Source organism: Microplitis demolitor, chromosome 7 (assembly GCF_026212275.2).
Source record: "Microplitis demolitor isolate Queensland-Clemson2020A chromosome 7, iyMicDemo2.1a, whole genome shotgun sequence".
Classification (NCBI taxonomy): domain Eukaryota; kingdom Metazoa; phylum Arthropoda; class Insecta; order Hymenoptera; family Braconidae; genus Microplitis; species Microplitis demolitor.
The window spans coordinates 14,814,540-14,831,936 of record NC_068551.1 but is presented as its reverse complement, the minus strand read 5'-3'; the positions used below and the strand labels follow the sequence as shown (position 1 = coordinate 14,831,936).

The following is a 17,397-nucleotide window of genomic DNA, read 5'->3' as shown; positions in this document are numbered from 1 at the left end:
CTCCCTTATGTAGAAACCTCAAAGCTATAAATAAAAATTTCAACAATGCTGATGCATATAAATTAAAAAAAATATATATATATACATGCTTTGTGAATTTTTATGCTCCAATTGTGCAATGTCACAATTTTTGAGGCAATAATATAAATACATATTAAAGATATAGTTTTTGTTCATCATGCATTTTCTGTATGTGTGTGTTGTGTTGAGTACGAAGATGAAACAAAACAATCAAAGCATAGTAAGTAAGTATATATATTTCTATATGAATATATGCGAACATATAAATTCTAGGTAAAAATTAAGTATCGAGTATGCACGTACGAGGCTCTACGCACGTTGTGTAAGGTTTGTATTAATGTGTGTTTATGGATACGTATACATATATGAATATATGTGTATATGTATATGCTGACGAGAAAAAAAGAGAGAAAACGAGAACAGTGCACTCTGCTCGCCTCGTCACAAAATATAAAAATTATATATAGTGTGAGTGTAGCTTTTGGTTGTTAGACTATTCTTTGAATTGAACAATTGTGTGCATAAGTAAAAAAATAATAACGTCAAAAAATATCGATGAATTTTCAATATTAAGTAAATATTAAATAAAAAATTTGTAATAAATTGTGATAGTTTAATCAGATTATCAATAAAATAAAAAAATAATAATAAAAATAATAAAGGAATATCGTTGTAGTGATGGCAGTGTAGGACTGCTAAAATGGCGACGATCTGGCGGTGAATGGTAAAAAGGAAGTGCTGGACTAAGATAGTGTTTTGATTCGTACAATAGGTAGTCAACGCACAACGAACGTCGTGCAAGTACAGTAATAGTCACGCGAACGTATAATACATACACATATATATATATATATTTTTTTCTTTAGTATTAGAAAAATAAAAAAATATAATAAACACGTAAACGTACCAGGTGTGTTTGTTAGTTAAGAAAATAATTGAAGACAAGTTAAAACGTTAATAAGATAACGGCTGTAAAGCAGCACCGCCCGGTGGTGGTGAAAATTCCATCTTCCGTGCTGTGACGGCCGCAATGCTCGTTTTGAGTGGCGATTATATTCTTTTTGATAAATTCGTTGGGACCATTGCTAAAAAAAAATATTATTTCGATACAAACATAATTAACAGTAACATTTACGTCGAGGTCGACGTCACGAATAACGCTCGTGACCCTCGACTTAGGAGTCATTAGGTAAGCAAAAGGCATTACAGGAGATCTTGACGATTGTATTTTTTTTTTTTTGCGCATTGTCGAGCTTATTCTCTTATTCACATATGTAAATATCATCATTTTCATTTGTATTGGCTTTCTCTTATCCGGGATTTCCTTCAAAAGGCATCGATATATATACTCATTTTTTTTTCTCAATGTCTCGTGTTCCTTGTTCACAAGTTTACCGTTAATTATTACTGTAGCTACAATTTAACGGAAAAAAGGATATCCTACGATATCATATTTACTAAATTTTAATTACAATCATTTATAAAATGTAAACGTTCTATTTACGTAAATCTTTTATTATTGTTAATTTGATATTTTTTTTTATCCCAGATAAGAGGTTAGTTGGTCTCTTTTACCCAATGACTGTGCAATTTAATCCCGTCCAAATATGTTTTGAGTTCATGTCTTTGTACGAAAAAAGTTTTAATTAGATAAGAACAAATATTAACGTTTATGATGCAATATTCATTAAAATAAGTAAATATCAATGGATAATTGTAGAATAGTGCGCAGTGATGTTTTTTTTGTACATTCAAATGATTATAAAATTTTAAGTTTTAATTAACTTTAAATTATTAAAATAATGTAAATTAATTGTTTAATATTTATCTATTAACATTAGTCGTTGCATAATTTATTAATTAATTATTAATTTTTTCAGATTATTATAAAAGCATAGTTTATTCTTCAAAATGAAAATCGACAGGAGTAGATTGAAAAAGTGCACTTCTGAAGTGGTAAGCTGATTATAAAATTTTGTAATAACAGGAACAATTATAAATTCTCTGTTAATCTTATTATCAATGACTATTTGAATTGTTTATTTTATTTACAGCCTGCCGAGTGCCAGGCACTAATTAGTAAACTTAGGTCATGCTCTCACAGCGAATTACTTGAAGAATTAAAACAAATAGATGCCTGGACTTTTGGAAAATGTGAATTATTTCACTGGATCGATGTATTAGATCTTAGTGATAGTATATTGGAAGCAGCTGTTGCAAGAAGTCCTGATAATCCATGGGAATTAGCTTGTGATCTTCCTCAAAATAGAGAAGTAAGTTTTATTTATTATTATTATTATTATTCTTATAATTATATTTATTATGAATATCAATATCGTAAATTTAATTAAAATAATTTCTATTTACAGGCAAAAGAACTGCTTCTCTGGGTTCTTCATTTCACCACTCTATTGATAGAACATTCGTTTTCTCGGCATCTTTATAATAGCATGGAGCATCTTGTAACTTTGCTGTCAAGTTGTGATATGCAAGTAGTACTTGGTGTTCTGAGTCTTTTGTACATGTTCAGTAAACGAAGCAATTTTATCACCCGTTTAAATAGTGACAAGCGCCAGGCTTTACTCAGTCGTTTAAATCATTTAGCTGAAAGTTGGGGTGGTAAAGAAAATGGATTTGGTCTTGCAGATTGTTGTAAAGAACATCCAGATAAGCCATTTCCACCAAGCGCTACTACATTACACTTTGAATACTACGCAGAAAATCCAACAGCTACTGAAGCAACCAATAGTTCAACGGGAAATTCAAATATTAAAAAAGTTGGACAGACTAATCTAGTAACATATATACATATTGAAAATGTAGATAAACTTGGCAAAACACCAGCGCAAATTATGAATGACTTGTTAAAATTTTATAACGTACCACAAGATAGACAAATGGCTCTTTTAACACACATCAGATTGGCTCACAGTTTTTCTGATTATCGAAGACGTTTACAGTGTGTTCAAGCTCGTCTACAAGCTCTCTCTGTACTTGTTTACAGCAATGCCTTACAAGAAAATGCTCATAGTCTTCTTCATGCTGGATTATTGGAGGAATTAGTTGAATTATTAGAACTTCCACATCCCCATCTTGTTGATATTCGTGCAGCTGCACTGCGTACACTCACAAGTATCATCCATCTTGATCGAAATCCTCACTTTCCTAAAAAACCAGGCTCTCGTCTTAATATGATAATAGATGTTACCGGTGCAAGTTCTTACCATGGATTTTTGCCGGTATTAGTTCGTACGTGTATAACAACACTTACATCGCCACAACCAGACGGTCAACCTTTCCCTTTGGCATTGGCTACTGCATTGTTTAGTTTCTTGTATCATCTTGCCAGTTATGAAGCCGGTGGAGAGGCTCTTGTCAGTTGTGGAATGATGGAAAGTCTTCTCAAAGTCATAAACTGGCCTGGAAGTGAATTGGAGCATATTACGGTAAATTATTTTTTTCATTATTATTTATCTTAACCATCACTGCATTAAATTTTTATAAATTCAATTTATTTAATTTTAATCTATACTAAGTATTAAAATTTTTATTTTATATTTTTAGTTTGTAACGAGAGCTGTACGAGTGATTGATCTCATCACAAACATTGATATGCAAGGGTTTCAAGCACACGGTGGTCTGTCAAGTTTTATAAATAGATTAGATATGGAGGTTAATATTTGTAGAAAGGTACAACCTTTTGAAATTGATCCAAGTATGTACAATCAAGATGTTCCGGTATGTACTCGTGATAAATCAATTGAAAATACTGAAGAAGCTGGTCCGTCACGAGCTTCTAATCAAGTTTTTGATGAACATGAAGAAATATGTAATCCAATGGAATTTTCTGAAGATGAAAATACAAATTCTAAAACTGAAACTAAAATAGAACAAAATTCAAGTAACAACAGCTCACCAATACGGTCAGGCAAGACATGTTTACCTCAACGAGCTGCTCTATTAAAATCAATGTTTAATTTTTTGAAAAAAGCTATTCAAGATCCAGCATTTTCAGATAGTATTAGACATGTGATGGAGGGTGAATTGCCATCTTCATTGAAACATATTATAAGTAACTCTGAATATTATGGACCATCATTATTTTTATTAGCAATTGATGTAGTTACAGTTTATGTTTTTCAAGAACCATCATTACTATCTTCTTTACAAGATAACGGTTTAACGGATGTAGTACTTCACGCTTTGCTCATTAAAGATGTTCCGGCCACTAGAGAAGTTTTAGGTTCTTTACCAAATGTGTTCAGCGCATTATGTTTAAATCAACGTGGTCTTGAATCATTTATGAAACGTCGACCTTTTGAAAGAATTTTTAAAGTATTAATATCACCAAATTACTTATCAGCAATGCGTCGACGACGTAGTGCTGATCCTCTCGGCGATACGGCATCTAATCTTGGTAATGCGATGGATGAACTCATGCGTCATCAGCCAAGCTTGAAGACCGATGCAACTGCAGCAATAATAAAATTACTTGAAGAATTATGTGTACTTGGTTGTGATCCACGTTACATATGTTGGCGAGCAGCTAGTAAAACTGACAATTCACCATCGAGTTCAAATTTAAATACTCGACAATCATCTGGTCAATCAGTTGGTGTAGGTGTTGGTGATAATGGAGCCGGAAGTGGTGGAGCTGGAGGAAGCAGTAGTGATGAAGAAGAAGAAGATGAGGAAGAAGCAAGCACAAGTTCACATCCACAACGTGAAGAACAGCCATCACCATCACCTGTACAACCTGGACCTCCACCACAACAACCTCGAGAAAAAACACCAATTGCACTTGTTGATTACATTCACAATGTTATGAAATTTGTAGATGCAATATTGAGTAATAATTCAACAGATGATCACTGTCGTGAATTTGTCTCTCAAAAAGGTTTAGTACCATTATTATCTATTCTTGGATTACCAAATTTGCCAGTCGATTATCCTGTGGCACAACCCGCACAATCTGTTGCATCAGTTTGTAAGAGTATTCTTAATCTTGCTCATGAGCCACTTGTATTAAAAACCGGTCTATTACAACTTAATGAAGTACTCAGTCTTCTTAAACCACTTCATAGTCATATGGAATCACCTGGTGGTTCAGTTCTTCTTCATGAACTTGCATCAGCACCAAATTTAGAAACAGCATTTACAAATGATACTGCAACACCATTGCTTCATGCAATGAATGCAGCTCACAGTTATGTTGTAATGTTTGTTCATGTTTGTCGAACTAGTCAAAGTGAAATAAGAAATCTCTCTATGAATCATTGGGGTTCAGAGCTTGGTTTATCAGTTCTTCAAGGTTTATCAGAATTATACATGTCACTTGTATGGGAAAGTACGCTTTTACTTGCACTCTGTAGTGATGATAGTATTCCAGCTGGTTGTGATTTTGGTAAAGAAGACATGGATAAACTTATACCAGCTGAATTAAGAGCAGATGGAGATACATCTGTTTGGCCAAATACTTCTGCTGCATCAGATATGGGTAGTAATGGTATGACAACTGCAATGGAAGCATTAAGTACTGATCCACCACCAGTATCAATGGAAGTAGATGACAAACCAAGTACCAGTACTGGAAGAGCATCACCCAGTGCACATCAACTTAAATATATTAAACCACTTTTGGGAGCATCATCAAGACTTGGACGTGCTTTAGCTGAACTTTTTGGTTTATTAGTTAAACTTTGTATGGGATCACCTATCCGACAACGCCGTGGACAACAATTACCAATGATGCCAGCGATTCCTAATTCTGCTGCACGAGGTGTAGCATGTGCTCTTAATATACTTCTTACTCGTGGATTGTCTTGGGATAAACTTCCGCCATCACCACTTCCTAAATTTAAATTAACTTTCTTAATTTGTTCTTTAGGATTTACTTCACCAATGTTATTTGATGAAAAACGACATCCTTATCATCTGATGCTACAGAAATTTGTTCAATTAGGTGGACAAAATGCTTTTTTCTCTACCTTCCGTTGGGCTTTATCAGGTGGAGAACAATTTCCTTTATCTGAAGGTTTAGAACATCCAGATTTACCTGATGGAACTGGTGAATTTCTTGATGCTTGGTTGATGCTTTTAGAAAAAATGGTTAATCCAAAAGCTATATTAGATTCACCTCACGTTGGATTAGCCAAGTGTACTAGTTTCAATAATACTTATCGATCCCAAGATCCAATAATTAAATATTTACAAGATATACACAAAAAAGCATTTGAAGCAGTCATGCTTATGTGGGGTAAGAAACCTTTAAAGAATTACGGCGCACGAATGACTGAATCTATACTATCTATACTACGACACATTCTTCGTGGAGAAAAATTAATAAAAGAACGTACAGAAGAAGAAACTACTGAAGATACATCAAGTACCAGTGGAACAGCTGCAGCAGCACCTAGAACAGGAAGTAATAATGCTACAGAGCGACGAGATGATCCTGAAGCTGATATTAATGCAGAACATCTTCGACAATTAATGGATATGGGTTTCAGTCGTGCTCATTGCGTAGAAGCATTACTCCATACGTTATCTGTCGAGCAAGCAACAGATTATCTTTTAAGTAATCCAGCAACTCAACGTAGACCTGACGTTTCTATTGGTGATGCTAGTGGACAAGGACCCATTATGGATTTAGACTTTACAGATGATCAAGTAATGTATGCTATTGCAATGTCTCTTGGTGATTCAGATTCACGTAAATCTGTTGAAGAACCACGAGATATACCTATTACACAAACAATTGATGAATTTACTAGCACTGCTCTAGAACAGTGTCTTAATTTACTTGATTTAATGCCTGATACTGTATACAGAATTTGCGATCTTTTAGTAACAATAACAAAAAGAAATGGTGAAGAATGGCGTGATACTATGTTACGTCATTTGATGCGTGATATTGGTGAGCTAGTTGATTATCTTATTGACATTGCCGAATCACCAGATGAGGATGCTGGTACTAGATTAGTTGAATGTGAACAAGCTACAAAAGTTGCTGGACGTATATATTTATATACACTGTTCTTTGAAGGTACTTTCCAAGAAATGAGAGTTCCTTGTGCTCAGATAGTTGAAGATTGTGCTATTCTTGATAAACTAGTTCGTTTATTAGTAATCAGTGAAGGACCATTAACATTAAATAAAAATAAACTTTCAAAAGATTGTAAGGATGGCCAAATTCCTGCTGTTAAAACACCTAAATGGCTTGCACCTCTTCTTTTACTTATTGATAGACTAGAAAAAGTTGCTGTATTAACTCAACGTAAACAACTTATGCACAAAGTAACTAATAGAATATGGAAATGGTTTGATTTAAGTACTGGAAAATGGACCCCTTATTCACCATTAAATAATCGTTTGATAAATGACGCTTATTGGGCTGGTGAACCAAGTGTAAGAATAAATTGTTCACGTCGAAGATATTTAATAACATTTTCGTGCATGACACAAGTTAATGAAGACAGTGATAATAGACGACCTATAACAATGGGTTTTAAATTTCACAATACCAACAGTGATGATGCTAGTTCAGGATCAGACTCAAATATGGATACTGAAGAAACACCAACAGAAGAAAAACGTAATACAGTTGTTCAAGGTTTAGATCCAAGTATTGCACCAAGTATTGTTCGTGCCTGTGTTAAATTACTAGCAATTCCTGTTGATCGTGATACTTTACATGCTTTAATGAAAGTGTGCTTACGATTAACTCGTGATTATAAAAATGCTGAGGTATTTGCTAGAGAAGGTGGAGTACAATTACTTTTGGATATGACTCAAGCTAGTAGTTTTATTGGTTGTATTAATTTGAGTACTCTTTTAATTCGACATACTCTAGAAGAACCACGAACACTTCGTCTTGCTATGGAAAAAGTTGTCCGTAGTCGTACTCAAGCAAATATTCCACCTGCTTATAAAGAAATTCTATTTATGACACGACAAATTAGTAGTGCTGTTTGTAGAAATCCTGATGTTTATCGTCAAGTTTGTGAAGATATTTTACGAGTGGATATAAGTGTTTTAAAAAAAGATGATACTGATAATCGTCTTGTTGTTAAAGCTTTACCATCAAATCATTCATCAGCAATGCCAATGGCTGAAGATGTTTCTGTAAGTGTTGTTCATGATCTTCTTGATGCTTTAATAAAGCCAGTTCCTGTATTTCCGGATGATAATACAACTACACCAATAGGAAGTCCTGAAAAAAAATCTACAACAATTACAACAATAGCAACAACAGGCCTTGGTGTATCAACAACAACAACAACAAGCTCACGACGAACTGATGGTACAAGAAATAATGCATCTACTACAAATGGACCATTAGATGATGATGATCAAATAGTACCACTAAAAATGTATACTGATTATATAAATAATGGTAAAGTTGAACCTGAAGAAGCTAAAAAACCTTTACTTTCAAAATCAGCAATTTTAAAAATGTTAGCAGAGTCAATACGCTCTTATGGTGCTATTGCTAATTTAATAGCTGAACATACATACAGAGCAGGACAAAGTGAAATGGTTACTGAAGATACAACAGCACTAGGTTTTCTTTTGGATAAACTTTTACCGGTATTGCCTGAAAATTCCGGTGATCGTCAGTGTAGTAGTATGGCAAGAATGCTTATTGCTGCTATTGCTTCTTGTAATCATTCACCTGATGCTCAAACAACTTTAGTTACTGAAGTTAAAGCAGCATTACTACGAACTTTAGCATTACCCGAAAGTTCAGAAAAACATGCTCAATTACAATTACTAATTGGACTAATTTCGACAATGATTGATAGTTGTCCTCCTACATCACACACTCCATTACGAGTACCACAAAAAGTTCATCAGTATAACAATGTTAACTATGTTGTCAGAATAATGCTAAAAAAAGGAATAATTACAGATTTAGCAAAAATTCCTCATAGTCTTGATTTATCAAGTCCAAATATGGCTGGTACTATTAATGCAGCATTGAAACCTCTTGAAACATTATCAAGAATTATTAATCAACCAATGCCTGGTACAGTTAATAATAAATTTCCAAAACCGAAAAATCGTACTGTTCAAGATGAACCAATTGGTGATCAAACTGGTACAACAACATCAGAAGCAACTCATGCAGTTGGTGAGGAAGCTAATGAAGATGCTGAAAATACAGAGCATGATATTTCATTGAATGCTGAAAGTCTTGAACCAACTTCTGAAAGTCAAGTTCAAGATGAAGGTGATGAAGCTGCATTAGAAGATATCATGGATCAACTCTTGGAAAGGTATGATGCAATAATTTTTACTACTTATTATATTAATTTTTTATTATTTAAAAAAAAGAACTTCAGTGTTTATAATCCAATAGTGTTTTATTTTCCAGAGACGGCTCTGCCGTTACTGAAGAACCAACGTCACGATCTCACAGACCAATGGATATTGATGATGAAAGTCTTGCAATGCGTGATACTGATGGTGACTTTGATCCAACCCGTGATACAACCGTAAGAGTAACGTCTCATTCAGTCTATATGATCATATAAAATATTTAATTATTTATTTATTACTATATATATTTTTCATTTATTTTAATGTTTTTTTTTTTTTTTTCACAGGAGGATTTAATGAGCTCTGATTCAGACTCAGATAGTAATCAATCAGATGATAATGAAGATGATGTTCAGGATGATGATGACGATGAAGAAGAGGAAGAGGAAGACGATGGTGAAGAAAATGAAGAAGAAGATGAAGAGGAAGAAGAGTCATCAAACTATGGAGAAGAAGATCACATGGGTTATATCGAAGGTATTAGTGATGCTGTTCGTATGATGGCATCCGCTGAAAGAGACGTCAGTAATGTCGTAATGATTCCTCATAATTATGACAATCATGAGAATAATTCAACGTTACCTACATCAACAAGACCTAACCACTCTTGGAGTGCAAACTTCCCTTTACCTGTTTCATTATTTGAGGATTTACCGTCTGTCTCTGAAGGTAATGGCATTGGATCACATCCATTATTAATGGGGCAAAGTAGTCTAGACATAGCTAACTCAAGAGCTCAACGAGCTTTACGTCAACGTAGATATCAATATCTTCAAATAGCTAATCCAAGAAACTCAAATTCTCCAGTTATTTTACAACGATTATTGGTCCCAGCAGCACAGACACTTCCAATGTCAGCCAGTCAAGTATTAGCATCTGGATTCCGTGATACACGTGTCGTTGTAATGGATAATAGTCTTGGTATTTTTTCTAATCAGGAAGAAGAACAAATAGATTTTGTTGATCAATCGGGTTACTTATTTGGGCCAAGTTTAGCAGCAACATTAAATAACATTCCTACTGCTCTTCATTGGTGGATTGAAGAGAGCAAACTGTTGGATGGTGATTCACAACCTGATTGTTGTGTTGGCGTTGTTCATAAATTAATTCCAGGATTAGAAAAACAACGTAATGCTGAATTAGCAGAGAGAAAAGATAAACGTAAAAAACAACAAAATACTGAAAAAGATTCTGAAAAAGACACTAAAGATACTAAAGAAACTTTAAAAACACGTGAATCAGGATCATCAGTTATTGTATCATCTCAAGCTGAACAACAACAACCATCAGGATCTGTTTTAACAAGAACAAGTTCTAGAAGACTCGCTGATACTGTTGAAGCTGCAGTAGAAGCTGTCAGGCAAAATAGTGATCGTGATGAAAGTGTAATTGAAATTACTGGTGAGATGGAAGTTACTGTTCAAGATGATGAAGATCGAACCCCACCTCCACCACCACCACCTCCAGAAGAACAAATGTCTGAAACAAGAAATCCTCTATCTATTCTCAATGCGCCACTTGAACTTGCTGAAAGTTTAATAGATTCTGTTCTTCAACCTAGTGCAGAAGAAGCTACAAGATTACGAAGGCTGACATCAAATCTTGATTCAGATGAAATAAATCTCAATCGTTCATACAATCAACTTCCAGAACCAAGAGATCCAGGTGCATGGGTACACAGATTTTTGGGTCTTGAACAACCTCGACGGGAAAATAATGCCATTATTTCAATTCAAGATCCTGCATCATCATCTACCACTGATAACAGTGCTGTAACATTCACGGAACAACCAGTACCTCAACAAACACCAGAACAACAACAACAATCACAATCACAACAGGCAACACCACAGACACCTTCACAACAAACAACACCACAAGAAGCCCAACCACAATTGATTGAACCACAAGAAACGTCATCTGAACAACCACAACAACAATCTCCTTCACAACAAACACAACAACCAGAACAAGCGCAAGCACAGCAACAAGTAACCCAAGATCTTCAATTACCAGATGGAGTGGATCCTTCATTTCTTGCTGCGTTGCCTGATGAAATGCGTGATGAAGTTATTGCTGAACAGTTAAGACTTCAACGAATAAGACAACGTACACAAGCAACCGTTGTTGAAGAAGTCACTGGACCAGTAGAAGTTAATCCTGAATTTTTAGCTGCACTGCCACCTGCTATTCAAGAAGAAGTTCTTGCACAGCAACGATTAGAGCAACAACGTCATGCAGCAGCTTCAGCAAATCCAGCAGATCCAGTAGACGCTGCAGCTTTCTTCCAAAATCTTCAACCTTCATTACGACAAGCTATTCTTACAGATATGGAAGAATCACAGATGTCTGTACTGCCTCCTGATCTCGCTGAAGAAGCACAAAATCTTCGAAGACAATGGGAAGCTCGTAATCGACATTTAATGCAAGAACGTTTTCTTAATCATGTAAGTCAAGGTAATACAACACTTTCAAGTATTTTAAGAAACTCTGGAAGAGGTAGAGGAGGAGGTACACGATACGCAATCCATTCAGTAACTCAGAGAGCTCAATGGAACTCATGGAATCCACGTGGTGAAACTAGTATCGCTCATCAAAGTGCTGGATTACGTTTACGTGGACGTCAACTTCTTGATCATGAGTCAATGGCATGTTTACTCGTACTTTTATTTGTTGATGAACCAAAAATTAACACATTAAGACTTCACAGAGTAATTAGAAATCTTTGTTATCATACAAGCACACGTGAATGGGTAGTAAAAGCTCTTTTAAATATTATGGAACGTAGTAATGATGAAAATAAAGAAATAATGAGTGATTTTACTAGTAAATTTAAAAGAAAAACAGTACATCCATCTATTGATTATTGTTCACCAAAATTATCAGAATCAAGAAATAATTTACAATCGTGGTTAAATATAAGTATTGATGCTGCTCTTGGCTGTCGTGCTAATGTATTTCACGTTTTACGACATAGTGGAAAAAAATCAGAAAGACAAGGAAACGTAATTGCTATTCATCCTCAAGCAGCACCAACTGTTTGTAGGCATACACTAGAACTTCTTATTTCTTTAGCTAAAAGTTTTCCTGGTTACTTTGTGCCAACTAAATTTAAAGAATCTGAAGAAAAAAGTAAAGACAAAGAAACTAATGGTAAAGAAGAGACTGGAGCAAAACCAAAATCTGCATCAAAATCTACAAAAAGTGATATTCCTGATTTTTGGGATATGTTACTCAGACTTGATTCTTGTGCTTCAAAAAAAGGTAAATCCGTTGCTCGAACACACTTTACATCTGGATTTGGCAGTGAACCAGAACAAAGTTTAACATCATTTGAATCTTCAGCTTTCGGACAATTAATATCTATGCTCCATTGGTCAGTAGTAAGACGTAGTAGTCAATTAACAGATAAATTACTTCGACTTCTTTCTCTTATTTCAATTGGTCTTACTGAAGTTAATTCTTATCGACGTCAAGATGCTACAAAAAATAAAAAAGTTGAACCAAGTAAAGAACAAAGTGTTGCTGCACCTGAAGGACATCTTCGTCTTGCTGTTCAAGTTTTAACAAGTAAAAGTTGTTCTGAAGAAGGTTTAGAGGATGCTACTGCTTTACTTCTTAATTTATCACACTGTCCAGATCCTACACGACAATTGATATTGAAACTTTTATTAGAAGGAGCTATGGAGTTAGCTAATATGGTGTGTGATCATATTAGTGAATTAATGAAAGAACTTAAAGTGTTAAATCGTGAAATACGCCGTAGAAATTCACTAGAAGAGCAACCATCAACAAGTACCGGTGGTTCTGGTCGTGGTAATTTAACAGATCGATTTACTCAAGATAGTGTTATTATTACTGCACCATCAAAAGTTAAAGCTGGTACTGATCTTCAATTACCATCAATGAGTGCACTGGTCAGCAAGACTTCTAGTCAAGCATTCTTCTTACGAATACTTAAAGTTATTGTACAAATTAGAGAAGCCGTTTATTTGGCAAATAAAAAGAAAAATGAGACTGCACAACATACGGAGACTGTTATGGAAACTACAATACCATCAACACAACAAGTACAAGAGACAACGGTTGATGATAATACATCTGAAAGCACTGCAATGGATACTGCACAAGCTGCTAACACAACAACACCGATAACAACAGCAATAACAACGATGTCGACAGCTACAACGACAACAACAACAACAGCAGCAGTAGCAGCAGTAACATCACAGCCAGACAGCCATAAAACGCCAACATCATCACGGACAGATGAGGATAAATCAGCACTTCCATTGTTAAGTGAAAGTTTGGTATTGGATAATTTATGGGAAACTTTAAGTGCTTGTTTACTCGAGTTAGAACATACTCCAGATCATCATGCCGTCCTTGTTCTACAACCTGCCGTTGAAGCCTTCTTCTTGGTACATTCGTCATCAAGTACGTCAACGCGTGATCGTAACAATGACGCAAATGCTGAAACAAGAGAAGCTGTAGCAGATGTTGCACCTGTTTCACCAATTTATAATGAAAATGAAGGTCAATCACAAAGCGAAACTGCCAATGCTATTTCTTCATGGGATATGACTCCCGCACCACATAAATCATTACCGTCCGATCAATTGAAATTCCTTAAATTTGCTGAAACACATAGAACAGTGTTAAATCAAATACTACGGCAAACAACGACTCACTTGGCAGATGGTCCATTTTCAGTACTTGTTGATCATACGAGAGTTTTAGACTTTGATGTTAAACGAAGATATTTCCGAACGGAATTAGAGCGAATGGATGAAGGAATACGAAGAGAAGAACTTGCTGTTCATGTTCGCAGAAGTCATGTATTTGAAGATTCCTTCAGAGAACTTCATCGTAGAAATGCTGATGAATGGAAAAATCGTTTTTACATTGTTTTTGAAGGTGAAGAAGGTCAAGATGCTGGTGGTTTACTCAGAGAGTGGTATGTCATTATTTCAAGAGAAATATTCAATCCAATGTATGCACTCTTCACTGTCAGTCCTGGTGATCGCGTTACATATATGATTAATTCATCATCTCATTGTAATCCAAATCATTTATGTTACTACAAATTTGTCGGCCGAGTAATAGGTATGTTATATTTTTAATTTATAAAAGTATTAATAAAACAAAAAAAAACTTTTAATATGATATTAACGTATATTTATTTATTTTTTAAATACAGCTAAGGCAATTTATGACAACAAATTATTAGAGTGTTATTTCACTCGTAGTTTTTACAAGCATATTCTTGGTATTCTTGTAAAACATACTGATATGGAGAGCGAAGACTATAGTTTCTACAAGGGCCTTGTGTATCTAACTGAAAATAATATTTCTGATCTTGGATACGAATTGACTTTCTCTGCAGAGGTAATTATTAAATACAATGATTTATTATTTATTTTTTCAAGATACCAACATCGAAATTTACAGTTTCAGTTTCTACAGCCAATCGAAACATGCTAATTTCAGTCCAATGTCGCGAGCAAATATTATCAAACGCGTAAATTGCGAATGCCTTTAGTCAGCGGGCAGAAACATCTGTGTTTTGTCCCTTGAAAAGAAACAAATACTATTCTGCCCACTGACTGAAGGCATTCGCAATTTCAACTCTGATACTTGTCACTTGTTTAATGATAATTTCAGACCATTAGTTTTATTTACGTAAATGACAGTTATGACTATAATTAAGATTGTATTTATAGTTTCTGTTTAATTATAAATTGCAAATCATAATTTACTCTTACGTTAATAGTTGATCACACCATTGGTCTTAAATTAACTTGATTCTGACTGGCTGCTGACACAAACTTTAAGTTCCAATGCAGGTAATAATGAAAAGTATAGTCTGTGACAAGAGATAAAAAACGACTTCAGACTGCGGGTGATGTTAGGTCTAAAATTATTTTGTCTCATCCCTTGTTACACACTATATTTTATTTAAAAATATAATCGATTGTTCATTATTTATAAATAAATAAATAATTCAATAGGTCAATGAGTTCGGGGTCAATGATGTAAGAGATTTGATACCAAATGGACGCAATATAGTTGTTACAGAAGAAACGAAACTTGAGTACATAAGATTAGTCTGTCAAATGAAAATGACTGGAGCTATTCGTAAACAGTATGTATTATTATTTTGTTGTTAATCAAGTTAATTTTACTGACAAATAATTAACATTTTTTTTTCTTCAGATTAAATTCATTCTTAGAAGGTTTCTATGACATAATTCCCAAACGTTTAATATCAATATTCAATGAACAAGAACTTGAATTATTAATAAGTGGTTTACCAAACGTCGACATCGAAGATCTTCGAGCAAATACAGAATATCATAAATACAGTGTTACCTCGCTACAGGTAAATTATTTATTTAAATAAACACCCTGATAGCTAAGTTGGTGGCAACCTGGCGTCAAACTACTGCCACAAAAATTGGCATTTCCATAAGTTGATGGCAACTTTCTGAAAAAGTTGGTGGCAAAAGTTGGCAATTCCATAAGTTGACGGAAAGTTGCCTTTAATTTCCTCAGACACCTGCCTTCAACTTGAGGCTGCTCGCTGGCGCCAGCTTTCTCAGAAAGTTGGCGGTAACCTGTAGCCAACAGTTACAAAAGCTGAAAGTTGTCGTCAAGGTGGTCGCAAACTAATGAATACCAACTTTCTGATCAGAAACAAAATTTACTAATAAGCTATTCTTTTTTTTTTTTTTTTTATTCACAGATTCAGTGGTTCTGGCGTGCTTTGCGTGGATTTGATCAAGCGGATCGAGCAAAATTTTTACAATTTGTCACGGGTACATCAAAAGTACCACTTCAAGGTTTTGGTGCCCTTGAAGGTATGAATGGTGTACAGAAATTCCAAATTCATCGTGATGATCGTTCGACAGATAGATTACCGTCTGCACATACATGGTAATTATTTATTATTTTTATTAAGTAAATAATTACTTGCTTACCAAACTAAATAATTCGTAAATTATTACAGCTTCAATCAATTAGATTTACCTGTGTATGAGACCTATGATAAATTACGAAGCAACTTACTTAAAGCGATTCATGAATGCAGCGAAGGATTCGGATTTGCATAAACTAATTGACACCTAACAGAAAATTAATAAAGAAAAAAAACTTTTTATAATTATTTTGCAAGTTTGATTTATGTTTCCGGAAGTATACGTAAAAATAACGAAATTAATAATTTCACTTGCTACGATTCCGACTAAACATAAATATTAAAAGGCAATATAAAACAAGAAATTAAATATTCAAATATATATTAATACGCTATAAAAAAAATACGGTTTATAATTTATACAACCGATGCCGAAACTTGCATTAACTCCAATCACAAGCATAATTAAACAAGCGTATATACATGTTATGAATCGGAGGTGTAATTATTAAAATTCACCCTACAACGCTTCCCAGAAAAAAAAATGTCAGAGTTTATTTTGTTGAATGAATAAATTGCACAGTTGCAGAGCTTAAGATTAACTTTGAATATAAAAAAGAAAAAAAAAATTAATATTAATACTTGATATAATAAGTTTTTATTTGTAAACCTAAATAGTAGATGTCTTTGTTATGAATAATATCTAGAAGCAAAAATTGTAAGATATTATACTTTGAGCGAAGTAAAAAAAAAAGAAAAAAAAATTGAAAGATTGATTATCAGTGATATATATATTGATATATTGTATTTCAATCAATAGCTTTGGTAGTTTTTCTTTTGAATGATGACAAAAAATAGATCGCGACTTTTTAAAAATATAATACAAAAAAAAAATAAAAATAAATGAACGATTGAAAAAATAACATATTGAAATGTCGGTTTAGTAAAAATGTAAGAATGTATGATTGTTATGTGTGAATGTTAATAAAATCATAAAGAGCCTAAAGAAAAAATAAATAACAAAAAGAAAAAAAAAAAACAAACAAACAAACTTGGAAAATATACACAAAAAATAATTCGTTTATGTAAGATGAGTCCTCAGTTCCCGACAGATGTATGGTTGTACACTAGTATTAATA

The 17,397-nt window shown here is 33.9% G+C and overlaps 1 protein-coding gene across 4 annotated transcripts; it reads left to right on the top strand.

The window, feature by feature from the left end:
* Positions 1 to 495: 495 nt before the first annotated feature.
* Positions 496 to 17,297, top strand: LOC103569128 (E3 ubiquitin-protein ligase HUWE1). 4 transcript variants are annotated; one of them, XM_053740672.1, is made up of 12 exons: positions 496 to 1,210; positions 1,902 to 1,977; positions 2,076 to 2,294; positions 2,391 to 3,467; positions 3,586 to 9,299; positions 9,398 to 9,518; positions 9,630 to 14,448; positions 14,543 to 14,730; positions 15,354 to 15,487; positions 15,559 to 15,724; positions 16,088 to 16,278; positions 16,352 to 17,297. In XM_053740672.1, exons 2-12 carry the CDS (start codon positions 1,933 to 1,935, stop codon positions 16,452 to 16,454), a joined length of 12,777 nt encoding a protein of 4,258 aa, XP_053596647.1. In that variant the 5' UTR covers positions 496 to 1,210; positions 1,902 to 1,932; the 3' UTR covers positions 16,455 to 17,297. The 4 variants fall into 4 exon arrangements, with proteins under 4 accessions (XP_053596647.1, XP_053596646.1, XP_053596645.1 ...); XM_053740671.1 differs by having other exon boundaries at positions 9,398 to 9,524; XM_053740670.1 differs by having other exon boundaries at positions 9,383 to 9,518.
* Positions 17,298 to 17,397: the final 100 nt, after the last annotated feature.